Below are 27,238 nucleotides of genomic sequence, written 5' to 3' on the forward strand. Positions count from 1 at the left end.
AAACCCTGTACAGGGTCGCTATGGGTCGGAACCGACTCGACGGCACTTAACAACAACAAGAGATTTAAGATCCTGGCTCAATTTTGAACCTAGTGAAATTAATAGACAACAACAATCACAATTACAATCCAGATGTAAAGGTCAAAAATATATATGATAACCTCAAAACGACTGAGGTGCCTGAGAGTGGCATAACAAAGCTAAAGAGTGTTGTTGCTTCAGCACCATGGAAAAATCAGATTGTAGGTTTTGTTTTTTCATGTTTTCGCCCAAGAGAAACTTTGACTCATAGCGACCCTGTACAGGGTTTACGAGTATGTAAATCTTTACGGGAGTAGAGTCTCATCTTTCTCCCGCGGAACAGCTGGTAGTTTTGATGCTGACCCAAACCTCAGAATCTAAATTGTTAAATGTCTGGAGTCAATGGCAGTTTCCAAGGAGCAATTGGTGGGTTTGGACCGCCGATCATGTGGTTAGCAGTCCAGTGCTTATCCTACAGTGCCACACCAGGATAGAATTCCAATTGTTGTTAAATGCCATTAAGTCGGTTCTGACTCATAGTGACCCTGTATAGGGTTTCTGTGGAACGTCTGGTGAGCTTGAACCAACGACCTTGCAGTCCAGCACATTAATCGACAGTGCCATACCAAGGCACACATAAAGATTTGTACCCTTAAAACACTATATATGGTGGTTATGAGTCATAACCAACTTGACAGGCACCTAACAATAGTTACCATAGGAACCCTGGTAATGTGGCCATTAAAGCGCTCAGTTGATAAGCAAAGGGTCTGAGGCTGGAAGCACCAGTTGCTCTGCAGGAGAAAGATAATCTTTAATCCTTAAAGATTATCCAAAACTCAAATTTACCGCCACACACTCCGTTTTGACTCTTGTTTGGTTGTTAAGTCTAGTGGAGTCTTCGGACTCAGAGACCCTGTATAGGGTTTCCAGTGAGTGGCCCGTGAGTTTGAAACACCAACACTGAAGTTAGCAGTTCAATGCTTATCCTACAGTGCCACAGTGGCCCTATAGGATCGAGCAGAACTGTTGCTGGGGGTTTCAGAGACTAACTCTTTAAGGGAACAGCCAGCCTCAGCTTTACTCCTGAGTAGCTGGTGGGTTTGAACCACTCACCTTGCGTTTAGCAGTGCCACCCTTAACCCAAAGTGTTACCAGGAATCCACCTTAAAGATTACAGCCTTGAAACCGTAATGGGACCGTTCTACTTGTCCTATGGAGTTGCTATTCGTCAGAAGGCTTGGTTTGGGTTTTAACATTTATGGAAGCTAACTGCCATATCCTCCTCCAGCAGGGTGGTTGGAGGGTTCAGACAGCTGACATTTTGGTTAGCAGCCAAGGGCTCCTTGGAAGGGAAGTGGTTATTGTTATTAAGTGCCATCTAGTCGGTTCTGACTCATATCGACCGTATATAGGGTTTCCAAGGAACGGCTGGCAAACTTTGTAAAGGTTCACTCCAACAACGCCCACTCCACTATTTAAACACCTTGTTGTTATTTAGTGCTGTCGAGTCAGGACTCATAGTGACTCTGTATAGTGTTTTCCGAGAAGCAGCTGAGTGAGTTTGAACCGCCAACCTTCAAGTGCAAACTAGTTGTGCAGTCCAGTACTTAGCTACAACGCCACGCCAGGACTCCAAAGATGGTGGTTGACGGCTCAGCGACCCTGAATAGGTTTCCAATGATTATTGGCTGATGAGCTTGAACCAACGGCATTTTCGCCCACGGAACCGCAGGTAGTTTCGAACTGCTGACTTTGAGGTTGGCAGCCCGACTCATAACCACTACGCTACCAGAGGTCCTTGGACTCCGTGGTAGTCAAACCGAATTCCCCTGCATCTCTTGTCTAGCCTCCTTCCTCACGTCCTACCTTTGCCCCTTCCCGCCTCTTTCCCTCCTAGTCATTAGGCTCCAAGTACTTGCGCATTGCGCCTGGGGGAGGTCTCATAAACTTAAGCCTGCCCAATGAGAGAGCCGATTGGCCACTGGGTTGGCCGGATACTTCCTCCTGCACGTGCTGGGACCTGGAGCAGCGAGCTCAGCTATGGCGTCGTTACTGTGGGGAGGCGACGCAGGGGCGGCAGAGAACGAGCGGCTGAACAGCCACGTAACCGCCACTGAGCTGGGGAAGGGAAAAGAGTGGGATCTAGAACAGGGACCCTTAGAGGGAAATTTGCTGGGGAAGGGAAGGCTAGCCGGGCTAGCATTTGCAGTGCAGCCTCAAAGCCGGGCGGGGAGGGGAGGATATGGCAAGGGTTTGGGGGAAGGACATGGGAAAGCAGACCCTGTGAGACTTTTGATTTGATAAGGCAAAATGAAGACACAGAGGCACCTGGAAGTCAAGGGAGGGGAAAGGGGCCCGTAGTTTTTGCTCTCCCACTTTGGCTATTAACCCTCCACTGTCTTCCATCATATATATATATATATGTTTGTTAAGTGCCGTGGAGTAGGTTCCGGCTCATAGCGACCCTACACAGGGTTTCCGAGGCTGTAAATCTTTACAGGAGCAAACCGCCTCATCTTTCTCCCGCGGAACCGCTGGTTGTTTGGAACTGGCTGACCTTGCGGCTCGTAACCACTACGCTACCAGAGCTCGCTCGTTCGCTCTCTCTCTCTCTCTCTCTCTCTCTCTCTCTCTCTCATCTATCTATCTGTCTATCTATATATGTATATGTATATCTATATATCTGCATATAGATATATAGATATCCATATACACACCAACGTGCTTTCCGGCCGATCATCCCCATTTTTGTGCTCCTGATCCCCAAGTATTACTTCTATTTGAATTCTAACCCTAATAAAAATGAACTCAACATACAGGACAGTAGAGAGTCTCCTCCAAATTTATAAAAATTTGTCAATAGCTTTAACCTGAGAGAATCCATTAATACCTAAAACTGCAATGTAAACAATGCAAACAAAAGTCTTCAGGTGGTCTTACTACTTCCCTTCCAGCTGCTTTTTCAGGGGGTACGCTGGGCTACTTGATAGCTTGTTTGCTAATACTGGTTGAAATATGTATTTTTCAATAGTTTTCAAATCTCATCCATCCGTGGAAGAACCTTCGGGGTATTAAGAGTACTACAGTCCCAAAAGAAGGTGAGTGTTGTTAAGGTAAAGCAGAATGGCTTGTTCATAATTAACTAAAAAATACTGCTTTCATCTTGTCCACGGTCAATTGAAATACCTTTTGCTCTCTTGATTTAATGTCCACCACCTTCCCGGCCTGTTACACACATATGACGCTTCTGTCAGTGCACACTGCACAGTTGGGAAGAGAAATTAGGACTAGCATACATGTGCTCAGCATTTATCTTTACATTTGTTTTTGTTTTTTCCCATCCTTTTAGATGTCCCTATTAATAATGCAGGAGAAGATGATGAAGATGATGTAGGTGGGAAATACATTCATTTGCATGTATTCTGTTTTCAGTTCATTGTTACTTTCCCAATGTGAGTGAGTAGTACAGTGTCAACTGGAAAAGAACTGCCTTTGTTTCTGTTGCGCTGTCCTTGTTCCTATTTTCTTAGTGACTATCAAAAGAAATACTAAATTAGGAATGGGACATAGGCCCTAGAGGATGGAGAAATAGAGTATGCAGGTTTGAGTTAAGAATTTTCAGCTAGAAATACTGTTGAATGGTGATATACAGAGGAGATTGTAATTGTTGCAATGAAATGATGAATGTAGAACTGATGTTCTTCCATGTAATTACTACTCAATTCACAATAAATAAAAACTTAAAATAATAATAAAAGCAGAAATAATTTTTTTAAAAAAAGAATTTTCAGCAGGCAAGGAAGAATTAGGTCTCTTGGCGAATGTTGGCTTGTTTGTTGTTAAAGATTGTGTGTAGCAGCTGAGCAAAAGAAACAGCCCTCAAGAAATAAGCACCTCTCAGTGCTGTGTCATCTTCCTAGAACCTTCTTTGGAAAGAAGAGGAATAATTTATTAGATGTCATTCAAGAGGTTTTATTTCCTGTAACAGTATTATTTTCTTATATTTTTGTTTTTCAGTGGATTTAGCATCTAAATCACTTTTGAACAAGCTCATCAGGCAGTCCTTAGTAGAATCCAGCCATAGAGTGGAAGTCTTACAAAAGGACCCCAGCTCTCCACTCTACTCTGTAAAAACATTTGAAGAGCTGCGACTGTGAGTATTTTTACTCTTTTTATATGGGAAAATGCAAGAAAGCACAGCACAGAACAAACCAATCTGTTCATAACAAAAACCATCTGGATCTCCTTTGTGCTCTAATTCATTTTAAAGTGAAATATGTACATTTTTGCATGCAACTGAAATATTGCTCAAAGAATAACACTAGAATACTTGCTGTATTCTGTACATTTTGTTTTGTTTTAAGGTTTTTATTGTGGATTGAGTGAAAGTTTTCAGGGCACATCATCGGTTTCACATTCAAACATTCATATACCTTGTCTCATTACATTGATTATAATCCCCTCCACATACCATCAGTTAACAGAGTTTCTCTCTATCCTCTTTAGCTTTTTGGGGGGGGGAAACTTTGCCTTTTTGGAATTTACAGTCTCGGCTTTTAGGGAAGGTTTTTACATTTATCTGTGGGTATCCAGGGCTCATGTATGGAATTACTAACCAGCATAACTGAATAATCAGAAGAGGGACATTTTGCTATGTCTGCTAGGTGGCTAAAGTCTGATCCTCAGAGCCTATGGTTTGGACGGTCAGCAACGCTTGGGTCCACAGGGCCTTGAACTCCTGACCGGGTCTGCACGGTCTGCATCAGATTCCCCCTTATTTATTATTTGTTTAAAGGACACTGCCTGTCTTAGGCGGTCAGTGTGAATTCCTCAGTCTTACCCGTCATTGAAACTCATTGCAGCATGGCAATGGCTCTGTCTTAGGTTGTCTGTACATTTTTGATGGTAAAATATTTTTAACCTTGCTGTGCTTAAGAGAGAGAGCTAAACCAGGTACAGTCAGATTGCTACTTTCCATACCAAAATCCAGATACAAGGCCAGTGAAGACTCAAACATTCTCTCCACCCCTTTGGATAAGTTATAAACCAAAATGTATTTTGATTCAGATGGTATTGAAACAAATCCATGCCCTAGGGATGCGTCAAGGAGTGCTCATGGCTCTGTAGGATAATCACTGGACTGCTAACTGCAAGGTCAGCAGTTCAAACTCACCAACTGCTATTTGGAAGAAAGATGAAGATTTCTGCTCCCCAGGAGTTCTGGTGTGGTGCTGTAGGTTAATGCACCAGACTGCAAAGCCGTTTGAACTGCAAGGTCGGCAGTTCAAGCTCACCAGCTGCTCCTCGGAAACCCTATACAGGGTTGCTGTGAATCAGAACTGACTCAGCAATACCTAACAACAGGAATGCAAGACATGCATTTTAACATAACAGGAAAGACTGTTGTTGTTTAGTGTCGGCGAGTCAGTCAGTTTTGATTCATAGTCACCTTATATAGGGTTTCCGAAGAGCAACTAGTGAATTTGAACTGCTGACCTTGCAGTCCAGTGCTTATCCTATAGCACCACACCAATTTATGTAAAGAGTGACATCTAAATTCCCATGGCCCTGGCATTTTCTAATTGATAGAGTTGTCTACTTCTGATAACTTCGCTACTGGTAATTGATCAATTACGTGATCTCTGTCTGAGTATCATTGGAGAATGGAAGTGTTCTGCCCACTTGACTTTGTCCTCTAACATCTGTCATGAGGCCTCAGGAAAAACACATTATAAAATGCTGGTTTAGAATAATGAGGTAATGTAGCGCTGCAGGATAACGCACTGGACCGCAAGGTCGGTTTGAACTGCAGGATTGGCAGTTCAAACTCACCAGCTATTCCTTAGAAACCCTATATGGGGTGACTGTGAGTCAGAAGTGACTCGACGGCATTTAACAACGACAACGTAAATTTGATGTAAGAGAGAATTGATTTAAGAATCACTTAAATAAAATTTTTGTCTTTTCTGAAAATTATAGTTTATTTTAATTAAAAAATGATAAATCTCACTTAGCTTTCTGCTTGTGGGGAATATATAACTCCCTTGGCAAACTGATAAACTTCTTTTATTAGATGAACTTTTCCATTTTTCTTCAACAGGAAGTTAAACTTTAGTCTCTTACCATTGTCCTTGATCTAGACTTCTAATTATGGGCTGATTACCCAGTAAACAAGGTAAGCATGGGCTTTTTTTGTTTACTTACTAAACTGTAGTGAACAGTTACACATCTGTGGTTAAACATGTGTAACTGTTCACTACAGATTTGTAAGTAAGCACAAGTAAGCCTGTACTTCCTTTCATTACTGGGTAGTCTGGCTTTGCCAGGGATTGTAAATTTGGAGAGAGGCTTTGATTCTGTAGGAAGTTGCTATGGGGTTGGGAGAAAGACAGATGTCAGCCACGCTTAGAATCTTTGATGGAGTGGAAAAAAAAAAAAAGTGAAATTGTTCACTACAGGCTAGTAAGTAAGCCAGTATGTGCCTTACTTATTGGGAAACCTGACATTGCTTATAAATAGCTTTTTCAGTAGTCCAGCTCTACAAGCATACTTGTGTATGTTTGAGGTTTAGGTTGTTGTTGTTAAGTGTCGTTGGTAAATTTTAAAGTATCACTTTTAAAGTTCACTTGCAAAGTAGCTTAATTTAGAAATGCATTTTCCAAGTATGTTTATCAAGCTATTGACCAGTCATAGGCTTTAAATGTTTGATTTTTTTTTTTTTCTTTCTTTCTTACAGAAAGCAAGAGTTACTAAAAGGAATCTATGCAATGGGGTTTAATAGACCATCAAAAATCCAAGAGATGGCTCTCCCTATGATGCTGGCACATCCGTGAGTTTCCAGGGTAGTGGTATTCCAACTTGGTTGTTTTTAGTCTCTGATTTTCTTTGTACATCCAAGTCCTTGCATTCATTTTATGCCCAGTGGTCTACTCTTTTTTACAGCCCCCAGAACCTCATAGCACAGAGTCAGTCTGGAACAGGAAAGACAGCTGCCTTTGTCTTGGCAATGCTAAGCAGAGTCAATGCCTTAGAATTGTTCCCACAGGTGAGGAGAGACTGAGGGAGGGATGGGAATGCTCGCAGTGCGAGTACTTGAGTCATCAGTGTACCCAAAACCAAACCTACTGCCATTGAGTCAATTCAAACTCACAGCACCGTCTTTACAGTTTTTGAGGCTTTGTATCTATACGGAAGCTGAAATGAAAGCTTTATTGTTCTCTCAAGGAGCGGCTCATGGGTTTGAACTGCCAACCTATGGTTAGCAGTCCAGTGCTTATCATATTCTTCAGTAAAATCAGAGCGCATTGGGCAGCAGTATGGGGCAGTGATTGAAAGTGTGGGCTTTGTAGTCTGATTGGTACCAATTCCAGCTTGTCCACTGCATGAGTCATTTCTTTTCAAAAAGATCAGCCCCAGGCTGGTCCCTGTGAGTTGAAAGTTAAAAATATCCCAACTACTCAACCTTTCCAACATGCTATAACCCTTCATAGTCCTTGATATTAATCACCATTCCTCCCTCAAGTCCCAGGGTTCTGCAGCATACTGCAGTGTCACAAAACTCAAAATTATCACACAAAAAAAAGGCTCACAAAACTGTGAAGGTTTTTAAGTCCAAAATCTGTAATTCAGAAAACAGTCTGGAGGAACCTTCTCACCTCTGTAATCTCATGAGCTGAGGAACCCTAATCAGCAGGTCAGGCAACAGACTGTTGATGCATGAAGCTTTGGAAGCTGGTGAATCAAGTCAGATGATGGACTGCAAGTCCCACAAACTGGAGCTAGATAAGCCAGTGCAAGATCCAAGGCAAGAGAGCAAACTTGTCTAATTCAATCTTACAAATTGGAGTCAGACCATGCCCCCAAGTCACACCTTCTAGTTACGTGGGGCATCCTTAACCCTTTGTTGTTGTTGTTGTTGTTAAGTGCCGTTGAGTCGGTTCCAACCCATAGCGACCCTGTACAGGGTTTCCGAGGGTGTAAATCTTTACGGGAGTAGAAAACCTCATCTTTCTCCTGCGGAGCGGCTGGTAGTTTCGAACCACTGACCTTAAGGTTCGCAGCCCGATTCGTAACCACTACGCTACCAGAGCTCCTTTCCTTAACCCTTAGTTTCATAATAATCTTTACTCCTTAGCTCCACCTTAATCTTTACTCTTTAGCAACTCATTTCAAAATGAGTCCACAATCACAGGCATAGAGGCTAGTCACCAAATGGAGAAATTTGGCTAGAAGGACCAGAATAAATAATTAGCTGCCTCACATCCACTTGTTAGTATTTGAAGCAAACTGGTAAAGTCCTTAGAGTCTCAGTTTCCTTGTCTGCAAGTTAAGAGTTAGCACAGAGACATAGGCCATAGTTGTGCTGTTAACCCTTGAATCTCAATACCTAGCACAGTGCCTGACTTGTAGAAACCACTCAATAGGAGTTGAATGATTCGATAAATGAATGAATGCCTCATAGGGTTGTTGTGAGGATTAAATTAAATAATGTACATACGGTTTTTGCACTTTAGCATTGACATAAAGTAAGCATTCAATATTGACATCTGCCCAGCTGTAGGACTAGAAAGCAATCCAGCCCACAGAGCTCACTTAGCAGAGGAGGTAACCGAGTCTCATAGCAGGAAGTCTTATCCTGCCGGAAAGGGGCTCTGCAAGGACTGGACTTCCGCTTGCTTGATCTCCTAATCCAGTTTCTACTCGTGTAAAGCAAACTTCACTTGTGAACTCATTTGACAAGTTGAACACCTCCTGTTTACTAAGTGTTGTGGAAAATAAAAGGATTCTCTCCAGAAACTTGCAACTGGTCAGCAAGATAGGCTGTAGGTTCAGATGACTAATGACAGGCACTTCAAATTGCATTTTAGACAAAACAGTGAAGTTTATACTTGAGGTTTAATATTCTTTATGAAAATTCTTCAGTGAAATGTTGAGAAATGTGTACAGGTACTGTTATTAGCACTTTGGTTTTGTGTTTGCCTTCTTTACCACAGATCCCTAACTGAGGCATTAAGTATCACCAATACTGTCATCTTCATTCATAAACTACAGCCATTTTGGAGGGGATTGACTTAACAAATGAAAGAGTTTGGAGTCCTATTCTGGTTCCGGTGTACAGGATAGATTGGATAAAGCAGGAAGTGTTCTGAAAGTAGACTTTTAGTAGCTCGCCAAGAGTGGGGAGAATAGTGTTCAAGCTGGAATTTGTCTTACATCCCCTTTCATAGATTACTGGCCTCGCCAGATACTTGTGTTTCCTATGGCCTTTTGTTGTTGTTAAGCGCTGTTGAGTTGTTCTGACTCTGTATAGGGTTTCCCAGGAGCTGCTACTGGGTTTGAACCACTGATCTTGTGGTTTGCAGTCCAGTCCTTATCCTACAACACCACACCAGGAAGAATATCTAAAAGGCAGCCATTTCTTCACCCTTCAGCCCCTTCCTTCTCCTGTGCTTAACATTCACCTCAGATGTATTAATTTTATTCAGTTTAAAATATTTTTATTCAACTAAAATCTCCAGTTGTGTTTCTATGCTTCTCCTTATCTGAATTTTAATTGCAGTTCAGATTTGAAAGATGATTTGTATAAACTTGTACTTTTCCCTTCCCTCTTCCTTACAGTGCCTCTGTCTGGCTCCCACTTATGAATTGGCTCTGCAAACTGGGCGTGTAGTTGAACAGATGGGAAAATTCTGTGTAGACGTTCAAGTGATGTATGCCATTCGGGGGAATCAAAGTACGTACCAGCAAATCAGTCCTGGCTTCTTTTTTAAACCCTGGTGTTGTCATTAAAAGCATGTTCTGTTCTCTGATCTCAAATATGGGGGAAATAAAAGCGTCTGTATCATAGAGTTGTTATTAATGAATTAATTAGAATGAAATGCAATGATACAGAGAAAGAGCTATGCCTAACACAGCTGGTAATGAAGACCCATTTCCACATCCAATGTGAGGATGCTCTTGGGAAACCTTTTCTAGGAGATTCAGTTGTTTTGTATATATAGCATTTTATTTTTCATTAAAACATTACATAGTAGAGATTAAAAAAAAACTTTAAAACACGGAACTGTTGTTATTAAGTGCTGTCGAGCAGTTAACAACAGTTCCGACTCATAGCAACCCTGTATAGGGTTTCCGAGGAGCTCCTGGGTAACTTTGAACTGCTGACCATGCCATTCAAATCAACCTTGAGGTTGAGTGCTTATTCTATGATGCCACACTAGACCTTCAAAACACAGAATATTAGAACATAAAAAATTGAAAAGTATTCTTCATTGCCTTCCAAAAACTCAAAGATGACTATAGTACTATTAACAAACCTGTGTTGTTTTCATTTGTTAGCTTATCCCAGCACATAGGAATATATATAATTATACAAGTGGGCTTCAAAACTTCATGGGAAATCTATTGTTTTTCATCCCATTTTTCCAGAAATCTTTTGAAACCTTTCATATTTGTTTTCATTGGGAAAGTCTTAATAAAAATGGGAGCGCTTTTTTTACACTATTGAAAAATGTACATGTTCTAAATGTCTTTCCATGTGATTATATATGGCCCCACCTCATTCTTTTGATTTTCCATAATTTGTTAATTGTAGCTTATTGATGGACAAATGTTTTCCATTTGACAAAAGTTTGTAGGTTTTTCAAAGCTGTATCAGTATTTCTGTAGGGTAATAGAATTGCTGCAGTATGACTTTTTAGATGACCTTGGAACAGAATTATATATTCAGCACTATTATCATTACCATAAACCTAGAAACTCAGGAATTAATCCTAAAACTCTCTAAAATTAAAAAGTCACAGTGGCCTGTAATATTTATGTTGGAAAATCATTCTGAACTGTACTTTTGCTGAAGAGTTCTAAATTGTACTGCCTTGAATTGTGGACTGTTAGTGTGACTATTTGCATCTGACGGATCACTTGCAAACCTTTTCTCCTCAGTTCCCAGAGGCACTGACATCAGCAAGCAGATTATAATCGGCACTCCAGGCACTGTCCTAGATTGGTGTTTCAAGCGAAAATTAATCGATTTAACTAAGATACGTGTGTTTGTTCTGGATGAAGCAGATGTGATGATTGATACCCAGGGATTCTCAGATCAAAGCATTCGTATTCAGAGGTAATCTTCAAATTCATTCTTCCTTCCTGAATCTTCTGTCCTAATTCCTCATATGTCTGTGGCTCCAAATAATCTTTAGTGTTTACTTTGCTACCTCTAAAACCACTTTGTGTTTTCTTATTTTTGTCAGCTCAAGAGGCCTCCAAACAGAAACAACCCCATTGCCATTGAGTGATTCCAACTTATAGCAATGATATATAGGGTTTCTGAGAATGTAAATTTTTACTGCTGCAGATAACCTTGTCTCTCTCTTGCGGAGTAGCTGGTCAGTTTGAACTGCTGACCAGTGGTTAGCAGTGCAGGGCTTGTCCTATACCACCACCAGGACTCCTTGAGAGGCCTCAGAGGTCTCTAATTCTCCAGCTGCTTCAGTCTGTAATCTTGGCTGCTTTATGTCTAAAACATAGACTTCCAGATGGAATCCATTGAAGGGTTTTGTCTGACTTTGTAAAAAATATTTCTAGCAAAATTCTCAAGAGAATCTTTTAGAACCTGATGGGGATACTGTGAGGGTACAATGACTATTTTGTATAGGGGGAAAAAAAGAAAACTGGAATAAGGAAACAGGTATTTTAGTTCTGACTTTGTCACAGCTTTGTTAAATAAACATAGTTTTCTCAGACCGTTACGGGAATCAAAATGACATATAAAGCCCAACTTCAGACCTACTGAATCAGAATTTCTGGGAGTGGGGTTCAGGAATGTGAATCATTTCTTTATTTAAATTCTTATGAACTGAGTGAAGGTTTAGAATAGATCATCAGTTTTACATTCAACAGTCATACACTTTGTTCCATCTCAGTGATTACAATCTCCTTACTATAATATCACCTATCCCACTTCCCCCCAGAATTCCTCCTCCTTTCCCAATCCTTCTGAACTTTATCCTTAGGTAAATGCTGCCCTTTACTCCTCAAATAGTTGACCATTCTATGGTGTGTGTACTTCAGTATTGCTTGGTTGAATATTGAGCCACTGGGGTGAGTTAAGTTCCAGACCTGAAGGGTGACTTAGGGTTACACCAGTCCTACCAGTAACCTGTCTTTTTTATGATTTTGAGTTTTGTTCCAAATTTGTTTCCCACTCTGTTCTAGATATTCTAATGTGATCCTTTTCAGAGTACTTGGTAGTGGTATCTCTGCACCATCTAGTTCTTTATGTCTTGGGGTCAAGGATACTGATGTTTCCGTGGTTCATTAGTCCATTTGACTAATCATTTCCAACCATTTTCAGTTTTCATCATACTTCTTCTCTCTGAACAGGGAGAGACCACTAGTTGCACCTTAGATGGCCATTCACAAGTTTTTAAGATCCCAGTCACCACTCACAAAAGTAGGATGTAGAACATTGTCTTTGTGGTGGACTATGTTATGCAAATTAAACATGGTGTCCCATGCAACTATGGTATTAAGCCCCCAGGCCCAGCAACTCATTCCCTCAGGGTGTTTAGTAATGTCTAAGAAGTTTTCATAACTTTGCCTCTATGTGCTCCACCACATTCATGAATATATATACTGCATAGTAAAAGCCCATGTACAAATATCCTTTGTCAAACCTAGATGTATTCAAAGGATACTCCCAGTCTCCTTCCCACTCCCATTCAGCCTACATGTCTACCCATGCATCTGCCAATAGATCACCATTACTTTAGGACGGTGTATATAACAGTACTTACCTATGTTACCTTTAATCCTTCCACTCTTCCCTATGTCGTCTCCTACCTCCATTTTTTTTTTTTTTTTTTTTTACCAACCTCCCTCTTATTCTATGCTGCTTTTCCCTTTACCCAAGTTAATGTGGTGTAGCCTTTCACCAGTAAATTACATCCCACTTCCATTCAACCCCTGGTAACCATCAAATAATGTGTCTTTTGGTTTGAAAACCATTTCTTGACTTTTTATAATAGTAGTCTCATCCAGTATTTGTCCTTTTGTGATGGACTATTTCATTCAGCATGATGTCCTCCAGGTTCATCCATTTTATGTGGGGTTTCACAGATTCACAGTTATTCTTTAATGCTGCTAGTGTTCAATTGTGTATATGTACCAAAGTGTGTTTATCCATTTTTCCATTTGTGGGCATTTAGACTGTTTCCATCTTTTTGCTATTGTAAATAATTCTTTGATGAACATGGGTGTGCATGTATTTATTCATGTAATGGCTCTTAATTTCTCTAGGATACATAATAAATAGAAGGAGTCCTGGATTGCAATGGTATTTCTGTTTCAGACTTTTTAAGGAAGGCCATATCTTTTTCCATAGAAGTTGCACAGTTTTACAGTCCCACAAGCAGTGTATGAGGGTTCCAGTCATTCCATGATGTCTCTGGCATTTGTGTGGTCTCTGTTTTTGTGAACTTTGCCATTAATGCTGGGCTGAGATGGTATCTCATTGTTGTTTTGATACGCATTTCTGTGATAGCCAATGCTACCACGCATCTTTCAGTTTGTCATACTGTGGTGACTTAGGTGATGCTGTGATGCTAGAAGCAATGTCACTAACATTTTAAATACCAGCAGACTCACCATGGTGTACTGATTTCAATGGCACTTCCAGGCTGAGATAGACTAGAAAGACAGAGAAGCTGGCCCCTTTTGATGGTTATCCACTGAAAGCTGTATGAGTAGTAGTCGAACATTGTCAGATAATAGTGCCAGATGAGTCCCTCAGGTTGGAACACACTCATAATACAACTGGGAAAAAGCTGCTTCTTCAAAGTAGAGTTGACTTCAATGATGTGGACAGAGCAAAGCTTGCAGGACCTTCATTTTCTGATGAAGCATGACTGAATATGTGAAGAAAGAGCTGCAAACATCCATTAATAATCAGCACATGGAATGTACAAAGTATGAATGTAAGAAAATTGGAAGTCATCAAAAATAAAATGGAACACATGAAGATCAACATCCTAGGTGTTATTGTGAATGAAAATGGAGGTTTGCTTTGCCAGGAATGACAAATAGAAAAGGAATGGCATTGGATTTGTTGGCATAAAAAGCGTTTCAAGATATATCTTGAAGTATAATGCTGTCTGTGATAAAATAATATCCATACATACAAGGAAGACTAGCTAAAACCATTATAATTCAAATTTATGCACCAACCACTTAAGCCAGAGGTTGAATGACTAGCCCTCAGGCCTTATGTTGTTGTTATTAAGTGCTGTGGAGTTGGTTCTGACTAATAGAGACCCTGTATAGGGTTTCAGAGGAGCAGCTGGTGAGCTTGAACTGCCAACCTTGCAGTTCAAACTGACCTTGCAGTACAGTGCATTAACCCATGAAATCATTTGGATGGTTCTGCCAAGGCAACCACCGTTCCAGCCATCACATTGTTTTTGTTTAATGTCGTCGAGTTGGTTCCAAATCATAGCAACCCTGTATATAGTTTCCATGGAGCAGCTGGTGAGTTAGGGGTTGTTGTTGTTGTTAGGTGCCATCAAGTCGGTACCAACTCATAGAGATGCGGTGCACAGCAGAACGAAGCACTGCCCAATCCTGGGCCAACCTCACTATTATTGCCACACTTGAGTCCATCGATGCTGCTACCTGGCCAATCCATGTTGTTGGGGGTCTTCCTCTTTTTCTTTGACCCTCTAACTTGCCAAACATGATATCCTTCTCTAGCGACTGATCCCTCCTGACAATATGTTCGAAGTATGAGAGACGGAAGTTTGGCCATCCTGGCCTCCAAGGAGCACTCTGGCTGCACTTCTTCCAACATGGATCTGTTGGTTCTTTTGGCAGCCCCTGGCACTTTCAATATTCTCCCCCAACACCATAACTCAAATGCATCAATTCTTCTACAGTCTTCCTTATTTACTGTCCAGCTTTCATATGCATATGAGGTTATTGAAAAATACCATGGCTTGGGTCAGGCACACCTTAGTCTTCAAGTTGACATCTTTGCTCTTCAACACTTTTTTAAAAAGGTCTTGTGCAGCAGACTTGCCCAATGCAATTAATTAGTTTGATGACTAAGGTGTGCCTGATTTAACCCATGGTATTTTCAGTAGCTTCATAATCATGTGATAGTTGAACAGTGAATAAGTACCATATGGTCAAGAATCCTTAGTACTGAAGATGTCCACACTGCACCTGAAGGCATTACCTAAAATGGGGCTCCATGAATTGACAATACAAATTGAAATATTTCAGTAAACTAATACAGCATTGGAGGATGCTCAGTCATCCATGCCAAGAAATTTGGAAGACACTTACCTGGCTAACTGATTGGAAGAGATCTATATTTATGCCCATTCCAAAGAATAATGAATGGAATACAGAATACAGAATAGAATACAACAATAATCAAATAATACCATTACTATCCATGTAAGTAAAATTTTACTGAAGATAATTAAAAAAAAAAAAAAGATGCATAGAGGACATGGCTCTAAGGCTGTTGTTGTTGTTATGTGCCATGGAGTTGGTTCCGACTCATAGCGACCTTGTACAAGGTTTCCAAGGCTGTAAATCTTTACAGGAGCAGAAAGCCTCATCTTTCTCCTGCGGAACAGCTGGTAGTTTTGAATTGCTAACCATGAGATTAGCAGCCTGATTCATAACCACTACAGTACCAGAGCTCCTGGAACTAAGGATATCATTGCTGAAATCAGAGGGATTTTGGCTGAAAGCAGAAAATACCAGGAAGACATTTACTTATGCTTTATTGATTATGCAAAGACATTTGACTATATGGACCATAACAAATTATACATAATATTGCAAAGAATGGGAATTCCAGAACACTTCATTGTTCTCATAAGGAATCTATACATAGACCAGTAAGCAAGTCTGGTCTATGTATAGGTTCCTTATGAGAACAATTAACAAGGGGATAGTGAAGGGTTTAAAATCAGGAAAGGTATGCTCCAGGGTTTGTATCCTTTCACCATACTTATTCAGTCTGTATGCTGAACAAATAATCCAAATAGATAGATTGTATGAAGAAGATTAAAGCATCAGGATTGTAAGAAGACTCATTAACAACCTGTGATATGCAGATAATACAACCTTTCTTGCTGAAAGCGAGTAGAACTTGAAATAAATACTGATGATGCAGATCAAAGCCTACAATATGGACATGGTGCCTATCACGCTTTCCCTGCTGCCAAAAGCACAGCTATTGCTGTTTGTCTCTTGATTGGTGCATTTAATCCATTTACATTCAGTGTAATTATTTATAAGGTATGAATTGGTTGCTGTCAGTTTGCTGTGTGTTTTTTTGTGGAGCTTCTGTTTTTTTTGCCCCACATAATTATCTGTGCTGAGTTCATTTTGTTTGTGGGATTTCTGTTTATTTTCATTTCTGTTATGTTAATGTTTGCTAAATCTTTCTGATTTTTCTCTTATTTTGATGTGAAGATGTGTTAATGTTCTTTGAGGTTACCATGTAATTTATTAGTTTTTCCCTGATGAAAACTATCTGTTTTATCTCAAAATCTACTTGACTTCATCATCATTTTTTCATAGCATTTTCTTTTTCTTTTTTTTAAAAACTATTTGTGCATTGAGTGAAGCTTTATAGATAATCTCATCAATTTTATTTTCAACAAATCATACACTTTGTTTCATCTCAATGATTACAATTCCCTCCATACAAAAACAGTTATCCCATTTCCTCCCTGTGGTTCCCATTTCCATTCCACCCACCATTCCATCCCTTCTCAACTTTGTCCTGAGGTAAATGCTGCCCCTTTGATTTTGAATGATTGACCATTCTATGGTAAACATACCTTACTAGTGTTGTTTCCTCCCTATACTATATACTGGCTGACTGAAAATTGAGCCACAAGGATGAATTCATTTCCAGACCGGAAGGGTGGTGTATGGCATCATGGAGTCCTGGTGTGGCACTGTGGGCTAATGCGTCAGACTGCAAAGTCATTTGAACTGCAAGGTCGGTGGTTCAAGTTCCCCAGCTTCTCCTTGGAAACCCTATACAGGGTCACTATGTGTCGGAATTGACTCGATGGCATTTAACAACAGCAGCAAGTGTGACGTTGGAGGATAAGCACTGGACCGCAAACCACAAGGTTGGCGGTTCAAACCCATCATTTACTCTTCAGAAACTGTACAAGGTCCCTGTGAATTGGAACCAACTCAATGGCACTTAGCAACAACAACAACCTGTATTAATGGGGTGAAATCTGGTTCTTGATACCGTTGTTGCTAAGTGCAGGGGAGTTGGTTCTGACTCACAACAACCCTGTATAGGAGCAGCTGGTGAGTTTAAACCACCAACCTTGGGGTCTGGTACTTTATCCCACAGTGCCACACCAGGACTCCTTACATAACTAGGGTTGTTGTTGTTGTTGTTAAGTGCCGTCGAGTCGGTTCCGACCCATAGCGACCCTGTACAGGGTTTCCGAGGGTGTAAATCTTTACGGGAGTAGAAAGCCTCATCTTTCTCCCGCGGAGCGGCTGGTAGTTTCGAACCGCTGACCTTAAGGTTCGCAGCCCGATTCGTAACCACTACGCTACCAGAGCTCCTTACATAACTAGGGTACTATCGTTTATTTAAGGAGTTCTGGCAGCATAGTGATTATGAGTTGGGCTGCTAACCTCAAGGTTAGAAGTTAGAAACTACCAGTTCAGGCTTAGTATTACTGTTTTCAGTTAAGCACTCTTCTTTTGATGAAACGAAAAAAAACCTTTTATTAATCAAGAAACTTATGAAGTTCAATATAAATTGACCTCCCATTCCCCACCATGATCAACCCCATATGTATGTATGCATATTGTTGTGTATGGTATGAGACATGGGTCCTATTTCATGTTTCTGCTTGTAGAAATTCAGTTTCCCAACATCCCTAGTTAAGTTTTTTTCTAGGTATTTTAGTCTCTTAGAAACTATTCTTATTGGATTATTTCCTTAATTTCCCTTTCAGATTTCTTATTGTTGGTGTATAAAAATCCAAGTGGCTTTTGCTTCTTGACCTTGTACCTTACAACTTTGTTAAATGAATTTATTAGCTCTAGAAGCTTTTTTATAAGAGTTCTTTGGGATTTTATGTATATAGAATCCTGTCATCCACAAATAATTTTACTACTTCTCTTCCAAACTGAATAACTTTTCTTTCTTTTTCTTGTTTTACTGCTCCAGCTAGACTCAGAATAGTGAGAGCAGGCATCCTTGTCTTGTTCATGATTTCAAGAGGAAAGCGCACAATCTTTAAGTATAATGTTGTGTGTTGTCTTTTCATATATGCCCTTAATCATATTGATGAACTTCCCATCTATTCCTATCTACTTGAGGATTTTCATCAAGAAAGGACATTAGATTTTATCAAATGTCTTTTTTGTATCAGTAGAGATGATCATGTAGTTATTTCTCTTTGTTCTATTGATGTGAGATATATTATGCTGAATGATTTTGAAATGTTGATCCATCCTTGGATTCTTGGTGTAATTCCCTCTTAGTCTTGGTGTAAATTCTGTTAATATGCTGTTAGATTCTGTACACTAGTAATTTGTTGAGAATTTTAACATCTGTATTCATAAGGGATATTTTCTTGTGCTGTCTGGTTTTTATATCGGGGTTATATTGTTATGTGCCGTGGAGTCGGTTCCAACTCATAGTGACCCTGTACAGGGTTTCCAAGGCTGTAAATCTTTACAGGAGCAGAAAGCCTCATCTTTCTCCCTTGGAACAACTGGTAGTTTCGAACTGCTGACCCTGAGGTTCGCAGCCTGATTTGTAACCACTACACTAAATATTAGCTTCACAGAATGAGTTAGAGAGTATTCCTTAAAATAGGATTCATGTCAATTCTTCTCTAAACTTTTGGTACCATTCCCTAGTGTAATAGTCCAGGACTTTTTTTGTAGTTTTCTTTGTATAGGTCTTTTGTTTCTCTGGTTAGATTTATTCCAAAATGTTTCATCTTTTGGGTGGCTATTGTAAATGGTATTGCTTTCCTAATTTCCTTTTTGTTTTTTTCTTAAGTTTTTATTGTGAATTGAGTGATAGTTCACATGGGAGAACATGGTTTTACACTCATCGTTTCATTGCAATGATTATAATATCCTCCATGCATCATCATGCAACAGTATTTGCTTCTGTTCACTCTGCTTTTTGGGGTGCAGGGGGTCGGGCATGATGTACCTCAAAACACTCAGGAATATATAATCATTTAAACAGCCAAAGGGCACATTCTGCATGACTGCTTCCTGGCTGCCAGCACACAGACTTTCTCTTTCCATGAGTCTCAAGTCCTTGGCTGCTCTTTCTCTCCATGTTGTCATCTCTACCTTCATCTCTGTGTGGCTGCTTCTCTGGATAGGGTCCCACATTCCATTCATGTTCTTCTCCCTTGATGGTCCTAGGGTCCTCTGTTCCTGGACTGTAAGATGTAACTAGTCCCCCCTTTTTGTTAAAAAAAACTTCTACCTTTAGAGTTGTGACAGTCACAATTAGTCAAGATAACAATTACTCATTATTGAATCATAAGAATCTTATCCCCATCTCTTTTCGCCATACTCATGATGAGAACTACTCAGTGGGAATTCTCCCTTCCCTCACACACTCTAAAACTAAACTCCCTCTTATAAACTTGTAAGCCAGTCACTTCATACCTTTATTCCTAATTTCCTTTTCAGCACTGTTATTATTAATATAGATGAATCTGACTGATTTTTGCAACTTTGCTAAATGAATGTATTAGCTCTAGAAGCTTTCTTCTGAGTTCTTTGGGATTTTCTAAGCATAGAATCCTGTCATCCACAAATAATTTTACTACTTCTTTTCCTATTTGAATATGTTTTATTTTTTTTCTTGTTTTACTGCTCCAGCTGAATCAAAGTATTGTACCCTGCTACTTTGCTGAATTTTCCAATGATTCCAAGTAGTTTGTTTGTTTATTTGTTTGTTTGCTGAGTCTTTGGGGTTTTCTATGTATAGGATCATATCATCTGCAAATAGAGTTTTACTTCCTCTGTGCAAATTTGGATGCCTTTAATTTTCCTATCTTGCGTGTATAGCTCTGGTTAAGACTTACAATACAATATTGAACAGGAGTGATGATAAGGGGCATCCTTGTCTGGTTCCTGTTCCCAAAGGGAAGGTTTTCAGTGTCTCTCCATTGAGAGTGATGTTGGCTGTTGGTTTTCTACATATGCTCTTAATTATGTTGAGGAATTTCTCCCTCAATTTCTACTTTGTTCAGTGTTTTTATAAGGAATGGATGTTGGATTTTGTTAAATGCCTTTTCTGCATCAATTGTTATGATCATGTGGTTTTTTCCTTTTTTAAAATTTATATAGTGGATTACATTGATTTTCTAATATTGAAATATCCTTGATATGAATCCCACTTGGCCACTTGGTCATGATGGGGTTTTTTTGATGTGTTGTTGAATTCTATTGGCTAAGATTTTGTTGAGAATTTTTCCTTCTATGTTCATGAGGGATATTGGTCTATGATTTTCTTTCTTAGTGATGTCCTTCCCTGGTTTTGGTATGAAGATTATGCTTGATTCATAAAATGTATTAGGAAGTTTTCCATCCTTTCCTATATTCTGGAATAAGTTGAATAGAATTGGTGACAGCTTTTGCTTGAATGTTTGGTAAAACTCACCAGTGAAGCCATCTGGCCCTGGAATTTTTTTGGTTGGGAGTTCTTTGATGATCTGATCAATTTCTTCTTTTGTTATAGGCCTGTTGAAGTTTTCTACTTTACTCTGTGTAAGTTTAGGGTAAGTCATGTTTTTCTAAAAATGTATCACATCTCCTCTAGATTTTCAAATTTGTTGTAGTACCACTCTTCATAACATTCTGTTATTACCCTTTTTAGTTCCATTGGTTCTGTTGTGATGTCACCCATGTGGTTTCTTATGTGTGTTATTTGTGTCTGCTCCCTTTTTTCTTCTGTTAGGTTTGTCAGTGGTTTGTTGATTTTATTAATCCTTTTGAAGAACCAGCTTCTTGTGCTGTTGATTGTTTCTATAATTTTTCTGTTTCATTTATTTCTGCTCTAATCATTATTATTTCTTTTCTTTTGGTGACTAGGTTTACTTTGATGGTCTATTTCTAATTGTTGGAGATGTGTTAAATGGTTAATTTTGATTCTTTCTTCTTTTTGGTTATGTCCATTTACTGCAGTAAATTGTCCTCTCAGCACTGCTTTTGCCATGCCCAAATACTTTGGTATGTTGTGTTTTCATTCTCATTTGTTTCTAGGAATTTTGTGAATTTGCCTTTTATTTGTTCTACTACCCAGTAGCTTTTAAGCGGGGTGTTATTCAGTCTTCATGTATTTGACTTTATTTCTTTGGTCTTCCTATTGTTGATTTCTAATTTTATAGCATTATGATATGAGAAGATACTGTGCAGTATTTTGATGTTTGTAAATTTATGGAGGCTTGTTTTGTGGCCTAATACATGGTCTATTCTGGAGAATTTTTCATGTGCACTGGAAAAGAATGTATATTGTGCTATTGTTGAGTTGAATGCTCTGTACACATCTATGAAGTCAAGTTAGTTGATTGTGTTATGTAGTTCTTTTGTGTCTTTGTCGGGTTTATTTCTGGCTGTTCTATCCTTTTTCAACAGTGGTGTATTAAAACCTCCCACTATTACTATAGATTTGTCTATGTCTTTCATCAGTTCTATTAGGGTTTGCTTTAATATCTTGGGGCTCTTTTCATTGGGAGTGTAGATACTTACTATGGTTGTGTCATCTTGTTCAACTGACCCTGTAATCATGAGTTAATGTTCTTTATCTCTTACACTGATTTTGGCCTTAAAGTTAATTTTATCAGAGATTCGTATTGCCTCTCTTGATCATTTTTTATTGCACTTAGCTTGGTGTATTTTTTACCCATCCTTTCCATCTGTTTTTGTCTTTGTGTGTAAGATGTGTCTCTTACAGACAGCATAGTGAAAGATCTTGTTTTCTGGTCCATTCCTCTATCCTCCATCTCTTAACTGGTACATTTAATTCATTGACATTTAGTGTAGTTATTGATAGATAAGAATTACTGCTGTCATGTTTGCTTTTTTTCTGTGTGTGGCGCTGCTGGTTTCTTTGTTCTGCATGCCTTCCTGTTCTAAGTTCTTGTTTTGTGTTCTTGTCAGTTTCTTCATAGTTTTAATATTTTCATAGTCTTCTTGGATTCTCATTTTCTTGGTACATTGTGGTGAAGTATTAATTTTCTTTAAGGGTACCCTAACCCTATATTCTGGAGTCCTGGTGTGGCGCTGTGGGTCAGTGTACCAGACTGCAAAGCTGTTTGAACTGCAAGGTTGGCAGTTCCAGTTCACCAGCTGCTCCTCAGAAACCCTATGCAGGGTCGCTATGGGTCGGAACCGACTCAACAGCACTTCACAGCAATAACAACAAATCCCTATATTCTATTAACTTTTTTCTCCATATACAAGAGTCTATTTTTTCCTGCAGTGTACCTGACCTCTTGATCACCTGGATCTCTGTTTCTATATTTTCCCTTCTTTCACACTGTAATTGTTTTGATCATAGACTGACCTCCTCTGAAGACCCAGATCCTCTGAATTCATTCTTGTAGTTTTGTTCTGTTCTGTACTCTGTCAGTTGAGTTCTGATGGTGCTGCCATATATGTCAATCTCTGGTTGTTGTCTGTTCTTGTTGGCTGTCAGTCCAATCCCTTTAGAATTTTTTGAAGTGCTAGATTAGCATTGACAAAGTCCCCTAGCTTCTGTTTATCTTGGAATGTTTTTATGATACCATTGTATTAGATTGATGGCTTTGCTGAATAAACGATTCATTGTTGGCAAATCCAGGACTTTTTTGTTGGGAAGTTTTTAATCACTGTTTCAATGTTTTCACTTGTTATGGGTCTGTTGAGATTTTGTTTCCTTGTTAATCTTCTTTCTAGATGTTCTACCCAATGTTGAAAAGTTCAGTAACATACAAAAAATTCTATATCATTCCTCCCACTACCACTCATTCTCTTGTTTATCATTGATCACCCTTATTCTTAAGGGCAGTTTTGCTTGTTATTGTTTCTTTGTTGACAGTTATTTTTCCTCTCATCATTTAAAATATATCATTCCATTACATTCTGACCTATAGCATTTCTGAGGAGAAACTGGAGCTTGTGATGCAGATATCTGGGTTTATATTGCTTGGAGTTAGTTCTTTGAGCTTCTTGGATTTGTAGGTTAATATCCTTCATCAGATTTAGGAAATTTTCTGTCATCGTTTTCTTCAAATACTGTTTCTGTTCTTTTCTCTCATCTTGTAGAATTCCATGATACACATATTAGATGCCTTGCTTATATCCCATAATTCCATTAACTGTGTTTAGTAGTTTTAAGCCTATGTTCTGGTTGCTGTTTGTTGTTATTGTTGTTAAATGCTAGCTAGTTGGTTCCAACTCATTGAGACACCTTGTATAGGGTTTCCAAGGAGTGGGTTTGAACCACTGACCTTGCAGTTAGCAGTCCATTCTTTGTAATTTTGACTATCCTCTAATTCATTAATTGTTTCCTTTTGCCCTATTTTTAAAGTCTTGCATTGTGTTTCTCTTTTCACTTATTGTTTCTTTCATATGCAGTATTTCTGTTTGGTTTCTTTTTATCCCTTTTTAAATCTCATTTTGTACATGCATTGTTTTTCTTACTTCTTTTACATTTTTGTCTATTTTCCCTAATTCTTTTAATTATGCTTGTTGTTGTGTTATATTCTTTGATTACTTTTTATTATTTGGGCTTCTACAGATGGAGGTTTACTACATTCATCCTGTTCTTTTGGATGGGCCTGCATTTCCCTTATCTTTATGTGTCTTGTTAGTTCTTATCATGGTGGTGGTTATGTGCCATAGAGTCAGTTCCAATTCATAGCAACCCTGTGCAGGGTTTCCGAGGCTATAAATCTTTACTGGAGCAGAAAACTACCAGCCTCATCTTTATACCATGGAACAGCTGGTAGTTTCGACCTGCTGACCTTGAGGTTTGCAGCCCAATTAATAACCACTATCTTCCAGAGCTCCTTCTTATTATAATATTGGGATTTTTTAGGGTGTTAACTTTCTCACCATCATTCGTCTATCTGTTTGTCGTACTGTGGTGGCTTGCAGTTTGCTGTGATACCGGTAACTATGCCACCAGTATTTGGGAATGCTGGCAGGATCACCCATGGTTCACAAGTTTAAGCTGAGCTTCCAGACTGAAACATAGAAGGAGAAGCAGACTACTTCTGAATGATTAGTCACTGAAAACCTTATGAACAACAGGGAAACACTGTCAGATAGCGTCAGCATATTGAATACTGAAACATGATGAGCACCAGAATATTGTCAGATATAGTGCCAGAGAATGAATCCCTTAGATTGGAAGGCACTCAAAATATAACTGGGGTAGGGCTGCCTCCTCAAAATAGAGTTGACCGTAATGACGTAAGTGGAATAAAGCTTTTGGAGCTTTCATTTGCTGATGAGGCACAACTCAAAATGAGAAGCAACTACAAACATCCAGTGGGCAGCTAAGGGCAGGGCAGTTGTTTAAGAGAGTTCCTGTTAATCTAGGCCTGGCATAGATATTTATGAGTTCTGCAGGTCTAAAGCTGACCTCACCAGCAGGTTGTGACCTCAATACTGCATGGCTGCAGCCTCCAAAAAGACAGAGGCATGCTGGGGTGGATGAAGGTGGGAGTTGCCACACTCTGGATAACGGGAGTATGGAGAAGAAGAAAAAATTGTGTCTTTTTTGTCACCAGTAACTGGTGTACATCTGTGCCATCACACCCCCTTTGTTTCCAAAGCTGCTAGCAACAGTTCAAGATGGCCAGGTACATACCATTATGAAATAGACAATTGAGGGGGAGAGAAAGGAATACTCAGAAATATCACCATAGAAAGCTTGTAAGTCCATCTTCTGCCTGTAACTGACTGGAATACCTAAAATGCGGCTACAACGTGCCCAGTGAAGGAGGCTTTCCTGCGGAGTCTCTGTATTACATAAGACCATAAGTGGAATGCTGAACAGCATCCAGAATCTTCTGAGGTGGGAAATCTCCACTTGAAAGAACAAGCAGACCAGCCTGGAGCAGCTAGAAGAACAGAAGATACTTCTTGAAAGAAAGACTGACAGGAAAAATTCAAAACAATAAAGGCATTCTGCCTGGTTACTAAAAGAATAAGCAAGTTGCTCGCCCAGGAGACTTATCAAGCCAAGTGGTCGGGTCCCCTCAGGGCAAACCCCCTTCCAAGACTAAGACAATGGGAATACGCACTTGATTGGTGACCATGTTCATCACAATAAGGGAAAGTGAGGGAAGAACAGCTATGAGGCTGCGAGCTAAGCCCTACAACGTTCAATAGACTCTTGTGAACCCAGGTGGAGACCTGGTTGGCCAGCAAAGTGGCAAGACCTGGGGACTCTGGGGCCCAGAGTCAGTGACATAGCCGCAGAGGACTAGAGTGGAGAGTGAAGCATCCAGCTGATAAGAAGAGAGGGCATATGCATAAGAACACCCACACTTGCAGACAATACCCACTTGACCTGGCTTCAATGACTGGATGATCAGCTCAACCAGAAGAAGAAAGAAGAGGGAAAAAAGAGTAATGTGATACAATTTGATAAACTTAACCTACACCTATGGATGCAGTAGCTCAAAAGAGGTAACAAATCTTTACAGCGAGGATCCTTACACAGAGTAGACAGAGATGGGCGACTTGAACATTGGCTACCCAAAATGGGGGGGGGGGGGGGGCTACAAAGGCAAGAAGTGACTGGCTTGCAAGCTTTCATGAGGGAGCTTAGATCCAGAGGGTGCAGAGGTAGGTAGAATCTCCACTGAGTAGTATACAATGTCTGGGCAGGGCTGATGAAGAGATATGGATAGGTCTTTTGTGATACAATAGTGAATAATTGTTATCAGGACTGACTTGAGGGTTGGAAATGTAAAGGTAGATGTTTTGTAGCAAAAGGAGGGGAGTGACTGACTTTGCAGTTTAGGTGCAGAGGTCCTTGGGACCATCAAGGGAGAAGAGCAGAGAGTGGGACCCTACCCAGAGAAGCAGTGATGCCAGAGATGAAGGCAGAGATGATGACATGGAGAGATGGAGCGGCTGGGGACTTTAGACCAGAGAGGGAGAGTGGCTGTGTGCTGACAGCCAGGGGGCAGGCTTGCAGGGTTGTTTATGATGCATGAAGGGGATTATAACCATGGCAATGAAATGATATACAACTAGATGAATGTAAAACTAATGTTATCCCATGTAAACTATCATATAATTCGCAATAAATCATTAAAAAAAAAAAAATGGCCATGCATAGTCAGGCCAGCTAGCCATCAGTTCCCTCTTTATCTTCTTTTTTTTGCCACCCCAGCTTAGCCTCTCCTCCTAGTAAATATTCAATCCATATTTCAGTCCTTTCCTCTGAAACTCAGGTTTCCAGGATTATTTTGTGTATATGTTTCATTAAGTCTCATGTATCTTTGTTGGTGTAGCAGGTTACGAGTTGGCTTGCTAACCACCAGGTCAGTAGTTCTAATCTACTAGCCATTCCGCAGGAGAAAGATGAGGCTTTATGCTCACGGAAAGACTTACAGCTTTGGAAACCCTATAGAGGATCATTATGAGTCTGAATCAACTCCATGGCACATCACCACAACCACCACCATTTTTGTTGTAGAGTGTCTGCCTAGTCTCCTATCTTGCCAGAAGTTTCAAGAAGCCTGATTTCTGCCTTGCATTTTCTTTCTTTGGCTCACATTCAAGGACAAAAATTGGTCATCTCAATTCATTTACAAAAGTTTAAACAGGCTAACTTATTCCTGTGGGGCTACTTTATCTAATTTAAGCTACTTGGAAAGATTTTTATTTCAAGATTGTTACAAATACAAAAACTCTCTGTCAAAATGAGTGTATTTCATTTTTTCTTTATAATATTAAAATAATTCATAAGCACTCATTTGTCATTAAAATTAGTGAGTTTCTTAAAGCAATGATTATTATATGATACCATCAGAGGTTAAAATTATATTTTCACATTACTTGCATACTTCTAAAGATTTTTTTAAAGCAAATTAGAATAATTTGTTTCCTTTTAAGACATGTCACATTGGTCAAAATAAAGTTATTTTTCTCCAATATACTTTTTTTTTTTTTT

General features: G+C 39.5%; 1 protein-coding gene across 2 annotated transcripts in view; it reads left to right on the top strand.

Moving 5' to 3' along the window:
• The first annotated feature begins 1,976 nt into the window (after positions 1–1,976).
• Positions 1,977–27,238, top strand: part of DDX25 (DEAD (Asp-Glu-Ala-Asp) box helicase 25) — a 45,520-nt gene continuing 20,258 nt past the window's right edge. The window contains exons 1-8 of one of the 2 annotated variants that reach the window (XM_006874569.1): positions 1,977–2,127; positions 3,056–3,122; positions 3,374–3,418; positions 4,042–4,177; positions 6,761–6,853; positions 6,967–7,069; positions 9,643–9,757; positions 10,966–11,143. In XM_006874569.1, the coding sequence (XP_006874631.1) occupies positions 2,065–2,127; positions 3,056–3,122; positions 3,374–3,418; positions 4,042–4,177; positions 6,761–6,853; positions 6,967–7,069; positions 9,643–9,757; positions 10,966–11,143 (800 nt within the window). In that variant the 5' untranslated portion in view covers positions 1,977–2,064. Of the gene's footprint in view, positions 2,128–3,055; positions 3,123–3,373; positions 3,419–4,041; positions 4,178–6,760; positions 6,854–6,966; positions 7,070–9,642; positions 9,758–10,965; positions 11,144–27,238 lie in introns of those variants that run through there. The other variant, XM_006874570.1, reaches the window with a different exon arrangement.

Source organism: Chrysochloris asiatica, unplaced genomic scaffold, assembly GCF_000296735.1.
Source record: "Chrysochloris asiatica unplaced genomic scaffold, ChrAsi1.0 scaffold00287, whole genome shotgun sequence".
NCBI lineage: Eukaryota > Metazoa > Chordata > Mammalia > Afrosoricida > Chrysochloridae > Chrysochloris > Chrysochloris asiatica.